This window comes from Dipodomys merriami, unplaced genomic scaffold (assembly GCF_024711535.1).
Source record: "Dipodomys merriami isolate MVZ:Mamm:240054 unplaced genomic scaffold, mDipMer1.0.p SCAF_4, whole genome shotgun sequence".
In the NCBI taxonomy this organism is placed as follows: domain Eukaryota; kingdom Metazoa; phylum Chordata; class Mammalia; order Rodentia; family Heteromyidae; genus Dipodomys; species Dipodomys merriami.
This window is the reverse complement of record NW_027205603.1, coordinates 40,366,495-40,380,799: the sequence shown is the minus strand read 5'-3', so window position 1 is coordinate 40,380,799 and position 14,305 is coordinate 40,366,495. Positions and strand designations below refer to the sequence as shown.

The 14,305-nt window shown below is 33.8% G+C and overlaps 1 protein-coding gene across 3 annotated transcripts in view; it reads left to right on the top strand.

Moving 5' to 3' along the window:
• The window catches only part of Arfgef1 (ARF guanine nucleotide exchange factor 1), a 116,415-nt gene that overhangs the window by 52,962 nt on the left and 49,148 nt on the right, over positions 1 to 14,305 (top strand). For all 3 annotated transcript variants that reach the window (XM_069990843.1, XM_069990845.1, XM_069990846.1), the window contains exons 10-17: positions 1,231 to 1,465; positions 3,848 to 3,947; positions 4,053 to 4,192; positions 4,295 to 4,403; positions 5,214 to 5,415; positions 9,938 to 10,049; positions 10,467 to 10,672; positions 10,910 to 10,994. In XM_069990843.1, the coding sequence (XP_069846944.1) occupies positions 1,231 to 1,465; positions 3,848 to 3,947; positions 4,053 to 4,192; positions 4,295 to 4,403; positions 5,214 to 5,415; positions 9,938 to 10,049; positions 10,467 to 10,672; positions 10,910 to 10,994 (1,189 nt within the window). The remainder of the gene's footprint in view (positions 1 to 1,230; positions 1,466 to 3,847; positions 3,948 to 4,052; positions 4,193 to 4,294; positions 4,404 to 5,213; positions 5,416 to 9,937; positions 10,050 to 10,466; positions 10,673 to 10,909; positions 10,995 to 14,305) is intronic.

Here is a 14,305-nt window from a genome sequence, read left to right as displayed (position 1 = left end):
GACAGGTACATACCGTAATGCCCAGCCTTTTCTGTTGAGATGAGATCACATAAACTTTTTGCCTAGTTGGCCTTGAACCTTTATGTTCCTACTCAAACAAGGTGGTATTTTTCTTGTGATACAGTTTATATAAAGTTAAGTATTCCTGTTAAATACATTTAAACAAAATTTTATGATGGAAATCTTAATATTTAATATTCTAGGTAAATATGATTACATACAGCATTTGGAATAAGAGTTTTTGAAATTGCTAGAGCATTAAAGTGTGGTTTGATTTTGAAATGTTCCTTGGGACCAAAGGAGTGTTTGGACATAAGAGAACTATTTTGATAGGAAAGTTTGTGTTTGTGAAATTTAAAATATATTGATCAAGAAAAAAATTCAAATTATAAGCCAGTATTTTTCAGCTTTTCATTACAAAGATGTTTAGAATAAGTGGCTCCAGCTATTAAGATATTTGGGGGGGGGGAGGGTTGGGAGGTGAGGATCAGCTATAGGGCTTGAACTCAGGGCCTGGGAGCCATTCTTTAGCTTTTTTGCTCAAAGCTAATGTTCTACCACTGTGAGCCACAGCTTCACTTTGTTTCCAAGTAGATAAGTGGAAATAAGACTTTCCTGCCTGGGCTGGCTTTGAATCACAATGCTCAGGTCTCAGCCTCCAGTGTTCGTAAGATTACATGTATAAACCACCAGTGCCCACCCAAGAGACAGTTTTTAAATGTTCTAAAAGCCTATATGTTTATTTCAAAAGAGCAAACACCTTTAAGTGGTTATTTAAAAAGTAAGCCTGGACTAATAATATTAATGCAACCAAAACTTTTTATTGATGATGAAGAATTTTGAGTAGTGTAACTAGTAAAAATATATTGGAATTCATATATGCTAAACATGATACTTGGTCTGAGAAAGGTTACAGTGATTTCTAAGGAGAAATATAGAGGTGAAAAAACAAAAACAAGGCATAAATATACAAGTTACTCTAGTGAAACAGAAGGCTGATGTTAAGTATTTGTGAGAGATGTTTTTTCTCATTTATAAAGTCTGAAATTATGTGGTACAAGGAAGTATATCCATGGTTAGTAGCTTGTTCTTCATATTGTACAGTTTTCTCTTCCTCTATATTATAGAAGTTTGTGAAATTATGTGGTACCAGGAAGTACCTTTGATCAGTCTGTTATTATCATAATGGTAAACTTGTCCATGTATTCAGTTTCTTTTTCTATATTTCAGGTCTCATGAGTTACGCTCCAAGATTCTTTCATTGCAATTACTTCTGTCCATTCTGCAGAATGCAGGACCGGTTTTTAGAACAAATGAAATGTTTATTAATGCTATTAAACAGTATCTTTGTGTTGCACTCTCAAAAAACGGAGTCTCATCTGTTCCAGAAGTTTTTGAGCTTTCTCTTTCCATATTTCTTACTTTGTTGTCAAACTTCAAGACACATCTGAAGATGCAAATTGAGGTCTGTTCCATATTTAGACATTAAAGTTTATTTTTATTGGTTATTTCATTTGTTTCATCACAGATTAATAACATGCTAGAAACTGTCCATAATAATATTTGTGTGTTGTCATGTATTTGTATACACACATATATGCTTACATTTATTATTTCTAAAGTTTTCTTCCAAGATTTTTAGAAACAGAGTAACATTTTTTGTGGTTTTAAAATGTATTGGGAGATTTATAAAGCTAAACTGAAGAATCTTCCAACCATGTTGGAACATATGTGGGTATATCGGTTCCTAAGATCTTTTTTTTCTTCAAATAACTCTGTATTTGAAATTAGGACTTCATATTTTATAGTTTAAATGAGTCTTTTGTTGTTGTTGTTGTTCTGTGTGTTTTGACTTGGTTGTTAATTTAGCAGTTCAAACCAAAGTGTGAACCTAAAGCCTCACTCTTGCTTACCTTGCTTGTTTGATTGGTATACTACCACTGGAGCCACCCTTCCAGCCTAGCTTTTTGGTAGTTGATTGGGGATAAGGAGTCTCACTTTTTTGCCGGGGCTAGTTTTGAACTGAGATTCTCAGTTATCAACCTCCTTGAGAACCAAGGTTTAAGCACCCAGCATGTAGTAAAAGAGTTCCAGTGTAATATGATATAGCAGCTAAACAATAGGCCTTTGGCATTCACTGTTTTTTTGTTTCAAGAATACTGCTGTTGGGTAAAAATATGAAAACATTCAAGATGCGTAGAGTTCAGTGCTGTGCTGCAGGTGCTTGATTCATTTTTTTCCCCTCACACTATTCAACTTGTGCCAAAGACATGCCCCATGCAGCAAGTTTAAAATGTTTAACATGTAAGCACATTATCTTTAATCTTTCTTTTGGGATACCATTTGCTTCTTCAGAGGCAGATTTCATAAATGACAAGGAAACACCTTTGATTGAAACAATAAAAATGAAGGACTGAATGAGCCCCTGTAATCCTCTGAGACATATGACACATACATGAGAATTCCAAATTTTTTCAAAATTTCTAATTTTTTGAAATTATTTTTCTGAATCACACTTGGTCAAAACATTTGTAATGAATCAAAAAATACTCTGGGCTTACTGTGTTTTCTACATCATTTTTCTTTCCCTTCAGCTCTCCAATCTGTATTGTATTTTATTCTGTAAATTAGAGAGTTCCAGAGTTCCTTTATTTACAACACTATTACTATCTTTTTATAGTACACTTAGAAAGAAATATGTAACTTTTATTTTTTAGAGTTGGGGCCAAACAATAAATGTTTTCTTAACTAGTATCCATTAAAAATATTTTACATGGATTAAGGGAAAATATTTTCATTTAATTCTTTCCTAGTAGAATATGTGTGTTAGACATTGTGTCCCATGTCAACTTACTAGACATTTGACTGAGATTTGACATTAACACCTGCAATTCCTGTTTTTCATTGGGTTACATGCAGTATTTGTAGCTACTATTGTTATTCAAGTTTGCAAAGATAATGATGTTGTGAAATGAATGTAGCATGGTTTAATTGAAGTTCATCAGTCTTTCTCCATATTGAACAGTTATATTTTCCTTTGATTAATCCTTATAGCACTCCTGTGAGTTTGCTACATCATTCTTGTGTTACTTCCTACAGTGTTGGAAACTGTGGCAACAGGACTATATAAGTATTTGTTGAGCACTTACTTCTGTGCCATGTAGCATGGACACAGTGTGTAGCCAGAAAACTTGGTGACCCTATCCCTGTAGAACTTTAAGTCCACAAGACACACTTAATGTAAATAAGTAAGTAGAGATGTTTTGAGTTCCATGAAAGGAAAGTACATTATAAGGATACCTGACTCTTGGGAGGAGAAGATGCCAGTTATCTTTTATTATCTATTATTATTCCTAGATTCAGAAAATACAAATTCCACAAAATACTACGTTCTTGTTTTTCAGTAATTCCTTCTTAAGTCACAGTCACTCTCCAGAATAATTTGAATTAAATTCTCAAACCATGAGCCTTGAGTTAAAAAAATGAAGAGTATGAGATTCTGATTTCAAGCCATATTACTGGCACTCCTTTGTGTTTGATAGTATTTGGTATGAAAAATTGTGTGAAATTGTCAGGCAATAAAAATTTTTACTTTGTAATTAGAAAAATATAGCAGCATGTAAGAATTAGATCCTTTTGAAAGTATAAGCTACATTTATATCTAGGAACTGTTAAGCCTGCCCAATATTAGAATATTTGAAAAATATAATTGATGACAGAGTATTTTAATTACCAGTTATTTTAATACTGAGAGTAAGAGACAAAACTTAATATAGTTAGACTCTAGAGGACCCTGGTTCCTGAATTATAAGTAGTATTTTAAACAGAAATTTCCTCATAATCATAGGTGTTCTTTAAAGAAATTTTCCTATATATCTTGGAAACTTCGACCAGCTCATTTGATCACAAATGGATGGTTATTCAGACACTGACAAGGATTTGTGCCGGTATGTGGAATTATTATTCTTTATTTTGTCTTACATTGAGATATTTAAAGGCCAAATATGTGTATGTTCTAGATACATATTAACAAAATTAATGTATTGTTACAGACGCTCAGAGTGTAGTAGACATTTATGTAAACTATGACTGTGACTTAAATGCAGCAAATATATTTGAAAGACTGGTAAACGATCTATCAAAAATTGCCCAAGGAAGAGGCAGTCAAGAACTTGGAATGAGTAATGTTCAGGTAAGAACCTTAAAAACATTATCAAATTTAAATTTTATCAAAGAAGAGAAGCATTTTCCTTAAAAGATCTAATTTCTATTCTGTTTATGAATTACTTTATAGGAATTGAGCTTGAGGAAAAAAGGTTTAGAATGTTTAGTGTCGATTTTGAAGTGTATGGTGGAATGGAGTAAGGATCAGTATGTGAATCCCAACTCTCAGACAACTCTTGGTAAAGTAACATTTTGAATTCCTAATTCCTCATCATTTTAAATAAATGATCCTTTAAAGGATAGTTGAAAATGCCATTAAAGTAGTATGTCATTTGTTAAGCACCAAATACTTCGTGTTAGAAGTCTAAATAACATTGAAATGCCTTATTTTCTTTTCATATTTTTAAATAGAATACAGTACTGCCTCTTTTATCTGTGATTTCACTTTTCATGTTTTTGGTTACCTGTAATTAACCATAATCTGAAAACACTATTAAATAGAAAATTATATCAGTCAGCAATTCAGTTTGAATAGTAGGATGAAATCTTACAATATCCTTCTCCTTACTACCTAGGAAATAGGTCATCCTTTTATCCTGTGTATTCATACTGTTTCTGTTACCTGTTACTCTCTTAGTAGCCTTCTTTATTAGATCACATCATGGTAGTAAGGTACTTACGCTAAGGTGATTCTTATTTTATTTAATAATGACCCCAAAGCATTAGAGATGGTAGAAATAGGGATATGCCAAAGAGAAAGTGTAGAATAAAAAGATAAAAGTTTTTTACTTAATAAGGGAACAATACCATATGCTAAAGTTGCTTAGGTCTACGGTACAATAAGATTTGGGGAGCTATGCTCTCCCACTGTTTATATTTTTATCTCTTACTATTGTATTTCATCTCTTACCATACTCAAGTTTTAACTTATCATGGACATATAGGTACAAATATGATAAATACAGACTTCTTCCTATTTGTGGTTTTAGGCATCTGCTAGAGATAATCAGGATACTACTTGACCGCTATAACAGGTTTTCTTCTTACAGGTCAGGAAAAACCATCAGAACAAGAGATGAATGAAATGAAACACCCTGAAACAATAAACAGATACGGAAGTTTAAACTCCCTGGAATCAACATCATCATCAGGAATTGGTAGCTATAGCACACAAATGTCTGGCACTGATAATCCAGAGCAATTTGAAGTCCTGAAGCAACAAAAGGAAATCATAGAACAAGGGATAGATTTGTAAGTGTCAGAGTTTAAGGAGAAATGTTACTGACTATCCCTCTGCCAGAAACATGTCACCTCTATCCTGAGTTTTCCTACATTATTTTTTTTTGGGGGGGGGGAGGGGCGTGTCAGTCGTGGGTCTTGAACTCTAGACCTGGGCCCTGTCCCTCAGGTAGCACTCTACCACTTGAACCACAGTTCCACCTCCAGTTTTCTGGTGGTTTATTGGAGATGAGTCTCACGGACTTGCCTGCTGGGGCTGGCTTTGCACCATGATCCTCAGATCTCAGCCTTCTGAATAGCTAGAATTACAGGAGTGAGCCACTGGCACCCAGCTTCTCATTATTTTTATTGCTTTAAAATTACTATCTTATCTCTCTTAGATCTAAGAATTCTAATTATTCCTTATTTAACTCCCCTTGTTTATTGTAGTCTAGCTCAAACTGGCTCTTAAAATTGTTGTCATACACATAACATTATATGCTATTGATGAACATTGTATACTTCTGCATTTTGTAAATTTGGTTCAGTTATGAAAATCCCCTATTATATTTCAGGTGACAGCTTAAAAATTTAAACTTCGAAACTATTAGTAGTTAACATTGGTTTTATATATTCTCCAATTGTGTTACAAGTGTACTAACTATTCTTCTTAGTAATACATTTGTTATTGATTTCATTTTTATATATTAAGATGATTATCTCTTTCTCAGCCTGATTACTGTACTAGACTCTAATCTTGTGAAATCAGTTTTCTTTCTAAGTTTTGTGATATTTGCTTGCTTCTGGGCTATTTCCTATGCTGACAGCTGTTTTGTCATCCTTCTTATTCTTTTTTTTTCCAAAGGTGCAATAAGGAAAAACTTATTTTTTGGCCTCTGATCCTGACTCTAGCTACTGTAAACTATTTAAAATCTTGTTGTGTGTTTACCTGTTTTTCTACTTCTGCTTTAGAACATTTATTTCTGATGATACTTAAGCAATGCCTTTGGGTAACAGTTGAAGTATTTTTTTTTCAGTGCTAAATATGAAAAATGTTGACATATATATATATATATATATATATATATATATGTTGTAAGATTGTAAAGTCTTAACAAAGTTGACTCATTAAGTAACCATCAGAACTTCATTCAAATTGTTCAGTCTGTATAAATCTACATCCTGTCTGTTCTAGATATACAGTTTCTAGGTAAAGTAACTGAATGAACTGACCCTTCCTTTCTCTCTAAGGGGTTTATTGTTTAGTATGTGTAAACAATTACACATTTTGAAATTCTGCTGGTCATTCAACAAACACAGATTTGGTACTTGACTATACCAAGCACCATGAAGTCACTGATCCCTACCTTCAATATTATGGTCTAAATGTGGACAAAATAGTTTTTTTTTTTTTTTAATTAGTTCCATGTAAGATCACAAATAGAGACTTGTAGAAAGTGCTGCCAAGAATTTGAAGTACTTGAGGATCAAGAAGCCATCATCACAGATCTAGTGTTTGAACTCTGTCTTCTGCTTGATAGGCAAGAACTCTACTACTTGAGCTACTTTCTTAGCCCTTTTTTGCTAATTTTTCATATAGAGCTTTGTAGTTCTTGTCCAGTGTGGCCTTGGACCACAGTCCTTCTAAAACTCCTCCATAGCTGAGATCACAGCCATGTATCCCTACGTCTGGCTTATTGAAACACAATTCTTGCCAACTTTTTGTCCAGACTGACTTCAGATCAACGTCTTCTAGGATTATAAGCCCCTGTGCCTGACCAACTACTTTCTTCAATCAAAGTCTACTTCTAGGGGCTAGAGTTGTACTTCAGTGGTAGAGTGCTTGTTTAGCAGTTATGAGGTCCTCAAGACCCAGAGCTGTTCATCATACTGTTCTTTTTTTTTTTTTTAGTTTTGTATAACTTATTCTTTGAAGTCTTTTTTTCTACTGCCTATTTAAAAAAAAAAAAAAAACATTTTTCAAAACTAAGTTCCAGCCCAACACCAGTGGATTGGAACTTATCCAAGAAGCTGAGATTCGAGGACTGAGGTTTGGAGCCAGCTGAAGCAGAAAAGTCCCTATCTCCAGTTAATAAGTGATAGTGCCAGATTAGATACATAACTCTAATAGTAGAATATCTGCTGTGAGCAAAAAACGCTGAGCAAGAGCAAAAGGTCCTGAGATCAAAGTCCTAATACCATAACAGAAAAAAAAGTTGAGATTTAGCTTCCCTACTCTTCTAGGGAGTGGAGAGGTGTTTATCTCAGTGAAAAGTAATTGAATTAACATGTGGCTAAGGATAAATTAGAATTTAACAAGGGAATCATTAAGACGGAGTAGGAAAGAATATTCCAGAAAAGAGACTGAAATATTTCCCAGGATGGGCAAAAAAGTGCAAAGCCCTATATGAAAAAATAGGACTGAGGGTTTGGCTCCAGTGTAGACAGGGAGGATAATTTGAGGACTTTATTCAGCAAGGCAGGCAGAATGAAGAAGTAACAGGAGGTGAGATTTGTATTGTAGAAGGTCTCATTTCTGCTGTAAACGAGTTTTCATTTTGTTCTTATTGACACTTATTACAGTTTTTTAGAGGAATGACATCATCAAATTTCTGATTTAGAAAGATGTTTTTGCCAGCAGTTCCAAGGGTAGGTTACCATATGGACAAAATGAGATAGGAAGTGTTGGGAAAATTGAGAACGGAAAAGGAATAGGATGGACTCAATTGTCAACAGGCAAGGACTGTTTATTGAGAAACAGCGAGGGGCACAGACCTTTCAGTGGGTTTGGAGGTTGTGCAGGGGACTGGATTTTGAGGTGGGCTTATATAGATTTCTACAAGGAAGCAGAGAATAAAAAATGGGTTATGGTCTCTTGGAGGCCATTAGTGATGTCCTTGGCCAGACCCACAGTGGAATGCTGGGATGTGGGGTCTGTTGTCTTTTGGGGGCCAAGGTCAGAATGACCTGCCTGCGGACAAGCATGTGAGCACACACTTGGTGCTTTGCTTGACCCTGGGGAGTAAGGCAGGACTTAATCCTTCAAGGAAGCGCATGAGCCAGGAATTTCACTCCTGGGCATTTATCCAATAGAGCACAAACAAGGAAAGCTACTAGCACAAACCATGTTCACTACAGCATTGTTTACCATAGCCAAGATATGGAATCAGCCCAAATGCCCCTCAGTGGACAGATGGATCAAGAAAATGTGGAATTCTTTAGATCCACCAGAAAGAATGATATTGTGCCATTTGTAAGGAAATGGAAAGATGTGGAAAAAATTATGTTAAGTGAAATAGCCAGATTTAGAGAAACATAGGTTGCATGTTTTCCCTCATTTGTAGTAGCTAGAATGTGCCTGTAAATCTACAAGTAAACAACTGGGTAGTAAGCAAGGTATTACAGATGAATTAACAAAAGTGTAATTGACTCTATGGAGAGTGCAAGTAGTATAATCATTTAAAAAGACTAAGTCGAAACTCAACAAAAAATGTCCCAGGAAATTGATACTTGTGAGAGGGGAAGGTGGTGGGAGTAAGGGGATGGGGATAGAACAATGAAGGAGGAAGAATGCAGACAAGCATTCATTTTTACACACACACACACATGCATACACACACGCACGCACGCACGAGTGCACATACACACACACCCGGAATTGAGAAATACAGGATTGGCTCAATAGGGGGATGTTGAAGTGATGACACTGACAAAGATGTACTGTGCACATACTGCTTTGTTAAATGGCATAAAATTCAATTTATAATCTAAAATTAAGTAAGAGGAGTAGGTTGGGAGCGGGTGGGTAAAATGTTAAAAGGGAGGGGTAACTGATCAAGAGCCTCTGTATTCATAAATTGCTTTGGTGAATGGCAGCTCCTTTGTATAACTACTTAAAGTAATAAAAATACTTTTAAAAAATCTCCAGTATTAGGTGATAAGATATCCAAATAATAAAAGGTGAGTCTTAAGCTAAAAGGTTCAGTTTTATTTTTTTTAAATGTAAATGGAGCCTGTAAAGGCGTGCAAAGGAAGAATCTCCAAACACATATGTTTAGGGAATTCAAGAGAATATATAAGAATAGACAGGCCTGAGATGAGTAGGTAAAGATAAATAAGCAATATACATAGGAAGGTTTTATGTTCGATTCTAATCCATGTCTACAAGTGAACCAAAAATACTTAAGAATTTAGAAAAATACATATTCAAAGTATGAAATACTTAGTGTCCATGTCCTTACTCAAAATTAGTTTACTGGATGGCATTTTCCCTAAATCTTGTTGACCACTGTTGATATAGGAGGAAATAGGACCTACTACAACAAGAGGTCTGTGTAATCTTATCAGTGATAATGATGACCTTCCATTTGTTATTCTGTTCTGTGAAGAAAGATAAAAGAAAATGTTGTCTCATATTTTTATGTATTCACATCTTAGATTAGCTCCTGTTATCTAATTACTATTAGAAAATTAATTTGCTGTAGTTTATGATCTTTTTAAGGAATACAAATGACATTCTATGTTCAATATGCTTATTAACTTTTAACACTATCAGATTTAATAAGAAACCAAAGAGAGGAATACAGTACCTCCAAGAACAAGGAATGCTGGGCACTACACCTGAAGATATTGCTCAATTCTTACATCAAGAGGAAAGATTAGACTCTGTAAGTATATTATTTCATTTTATTCTGAACTTTTCTGGAGAATTACTTTTAAAGTTAATAATACTATGCTTCCTTTAAAATGGTTCCTTAAATATGGAGAACATTAAAAGCTAAAGAATAACAAGGGTACTGTATGATATATATGTAGACATATATATATATATACACTATATATACATATATATATACACATGTATTTACTAAAATTCATTAGTACCAATAAATTTTGCTTTTTAAAATATTTTAAGTTAGAATATTTTGATTTTTTTAAACATTTATCACATTTGCCTTTGGCTTCATGTTTGACATTAACTCTGTAATCAAAAACTTTTGTATTATAACTTTTTTTGCTTTTTAAATGCCTGTGTGGTAATGTAATGTGCCATTAGAATATCAATTTTTATATTTTATATTTAGACTCAAGTGGGTGAGTTTCTGGGAGACAATGACAAATTTAATAAGGAAGTCATGTATGCATATGTGGATCAACATGACTTTTCAGGAAAAGATTTTGTTTCTGCCCTTCGAATGTTTCTGGAAGGATTCCGTCTTCCAGGGGAAGCTCAAAAAATTGATCGATTAATGGAAAAATTTGCTGCAAGATACCTAGAATGCAACCAAGGGTAAGTAAGGGTGAGATACTGCTTGATTGTCAACTATATTCTTAATACTTATCAGTATCCAGATAACAGGACATAATCCTTTTCTTTATTGTGTACTATCTGGACATGAGAAGTCAAATTCATTAAAAATTATAATGCAGAATGGAAAGTTAAAAAAATTCCTTGAGGTTTGAAGTAACTTATTTAATTAAAACTGAAGCAATAAAAGTTTATAACATAACACACTTACTTTTCCAGACAAACCCTTTTTGCTAGTGCAGATACTGCTTATGTTTTGGCATATTCAATTATCATGTTGACCACAGACCTTCATAGTCCACAGGTAAGTTTTCCTTTTATGTCAGTTTTGTAACTAGTGAAAATTTAATATGTTCTTTGAATTCAGTAATTACTAATTGAGAAGTTAATGTTATGTAAGTTGAAGCAGTTACTGTATTAAGAAGTGAGAAACATTTTACAAATACAATATCTGTAATCTAATTAGATTTTTTGAGTACTATGAATATTTTAATAACTAATTCATCATTAAAAGTGAGGTACATTTTTATTTGTCTTCTTCAATTTACTTTTTTCTTTCTCATTCATTTTAAAATTGTTATTACAAAGATGATTTTTTTGGGGGGGGTTACACTTACATAAGTCAGATAAAGAGTACATTTCTTTTTGAACAGTGTCAACCCTTCCTCACTCTCTCCCAGTTTTTCCCTCCAATCCTCACTCAGAGGTTGTATAGTTCATATTTAACATAGTGTTTAGTGTGTACCACTGCTGCATTTGTTTGTTCACCCTTTGTTCCTGTGTCTTACCCTTTCTGTGCCCCCCTGTACCTTCCTAAAAACAGATAATTAAACAAATAAGGCAAAAAGAAAAGAAAACAAAAATAGCAACAAAGGGAAAAAAACCTTGTTTCCATTTTCTGGAGTTCTTTCCATAAATACTATTTTATATGATCAGATGCACATAGGTATTGTGCCTTGTGTTCTAATTAGATTATTATTTTTTATTCTTTGGTGGTGCTGGGAATCAAACCTAGTAAGGCAGATACTCTACCACAGAGCTACAGCCCTAGCTAATTAACTACATTTTCAAGCATCTGTAGAATATAGAATACTGGTCAGTCTCATGATTAACAATTGTGCAAAGCTTAAGATAAATTTAAATATAAAATATCTTTTGTATATATTTGCCACATATAAATACACTGTACATAAACCACTAAGAAATATTGCATCAGTAAAGACATTAGGATCATACAAGTTACCCAGCCTCTATAGGTACAAGTTTATGGCCAATTTTGTTCATTCTGCTTCTTTTCTCTCCCAAATAATTCCTTCTTGAATATTGAAGAACTGTCATTTGATTTCAGATATCTACAGAAATTTTTTAAGCTCTTAGGGTTGTTTTTTTTTTGCTTAATTTTTGAGTAACATACTTTGATATCTTTGGATAAAATTACTTTCATAAGCTATTTCCAAGAATTCCTTAATATTTCTAGGAGAAATCATCTACTGATATTTATCCTTAGGATATAAATTAGATCTAAGATATAATAGAACATTGAAATTTATTTTCAGATTAAGGTTAAACTTTTCAGTGTAGGGTGTGTGTGTGTGTGTGTGTGTGTGTGTGTGTGTGTGTGTGTGTGTGTGTGTGTGTGTGTGTGTGTGTGTGTGTGTGTGTGTGTGTGTGTGTGTGTGTGTGTGTGTGTGTGTGTGTGTGTGTGTGTTGATATGTTTAAGGGAGATGGGCATGGAAAATATACAACAAGATGGAAGCATTATATTTGAAGTTTCTCTCATTTAAAAATACCAGAATGAAACAGCTACGAACACCAACACCAAAGGTTTACTGGGCTTTATAGATACCATTTTAATAAAAAAAATATTTTTTTGGATCATTTAAATTTTCTTTTGGCAGGGCTAGAGGAGTGACTCTCTAGTGGCCAAGTGTCTTCCCAGGAAGCACGAGGCCCTAAGGTCAATGCTTAGTATTACAAAACAACAACAAACCTTTGGCATGTTGGTCATGGGCTTGAACTCTGGACTTTGGCGCAGTCCCTCAGCTCTTCAGCTCAAGGCGAGCATTTTACCCCTTGAGCCACACACAGCACCACTTCCGGTTTCTAGTGGTTTATTGGAGATAAGAGTTGCACGGAGTTGCCTGCCTGGGCTGGCTTTGAAAAGTTTGAACCAGTTTGTAACCTGGAATATAACTGCTTTTGTCTTTATACACTTTTTATACTTTTTAAAAAGAATTTGTTTTTATAAATAACATCATTTGCAGCTGTGCCACATCTTCCTACACACACACACACACATACACACACATTATTTAGAGAAATACTGAAGTTTTCTTTTACACTTTTTCATTAGTATTCAAGATGGTTAAGTTTCTGAACACAATCTGCTAGGAAGCATTATATTCAAAACAGTGTCTGGTCCTCAGGGCAAAAGCTCCTGTCCATGAAACACGTACTTGGGATCAGCCTGGCAGTGGGCAAACATTTGAGATATATTTATAACATATTTTTTGTGTATATACATTAATCTTTATCATTCATGAAAAACAGCTTTACAGGATTCAAACCCTGATCTGGGCAGCTTAGTTTGAACATATCAGAATTGAATTCAAGAGTGGAGTATTCCATAAAAGATACAAGAAGTAAAGTAGAATTGTCTACCGTGTCTAGAATCTCAGCTTCTAGAAGCCTATATTCAGATGCACAGTGGCTTTCCTGGTACTTAAGATTTCCTTTCGAGATTTGTTTCTGCCTCAATTTGTTTGAGTCAAGTGATGTTAAAACATTTTGCCATGCTTAAAATTTTCCGGTGATTTTAATTTTCTTGTTATTAGGCAACATTTATGTTTATTTACTTAGTCGTTCCTGGTCCTTTTTTTTTTTATACCTTTTAGTGTTGTGATAAGTTACATTTTTAAAGTTATAATATGCCAGAGTTTTATTGTCTTAATAATAAAGTTTCCTATGAAAAAAGTTTCATAGTAATATTTTTAGAAAGTTTTCTAGGAAAAGTCCTTTGGTCCTTTGACACATTAGAAAGATGCTACTTGCCGAGTAATGTGAAGTCAAGTACGTGTGTTCTAATTATATCCTCAAAGCTTAATTACTTTTGCAAGTTTTTGATTATTTGAGTATTGTTCTGTGTCCTTTGTACATTTCACGTTTCTTCTTTAGGCCCGATTTTAAGTTTTTATGAAAGGTAGTAAGAATATATCTAATAGGTATCTCTGCAGAGATATAAGTCTGGATTTTCTCTATTTGAATTTTTAGAAGTACAGCATAAACATTTTGCAGTGCTATAATGCCGTGCTATATTTTGCAGTTTTATAATGAGGCTACCATCTTGCAGACTAAGTAGAACATTCTTGTTGAGAATATTCTTGAATAAGACAAAACATTCTAAGGATACTTTATACAGATTCATTGCCATGATAACTCAGAGACTGTTACTTGGTTTTTAGTGTCAACTATTGCTATTTTTGCATCCACTCTTCTAGAAAATTTGCTCTTAATAACATTTATGGTTTTCTGAACTAGTTTTAAATTTTTTGATTGTGTGTTTCCAAAAGTTGTTGTGGCCTATTAAATAAACTACTAGCACTCTTAAATCTTGG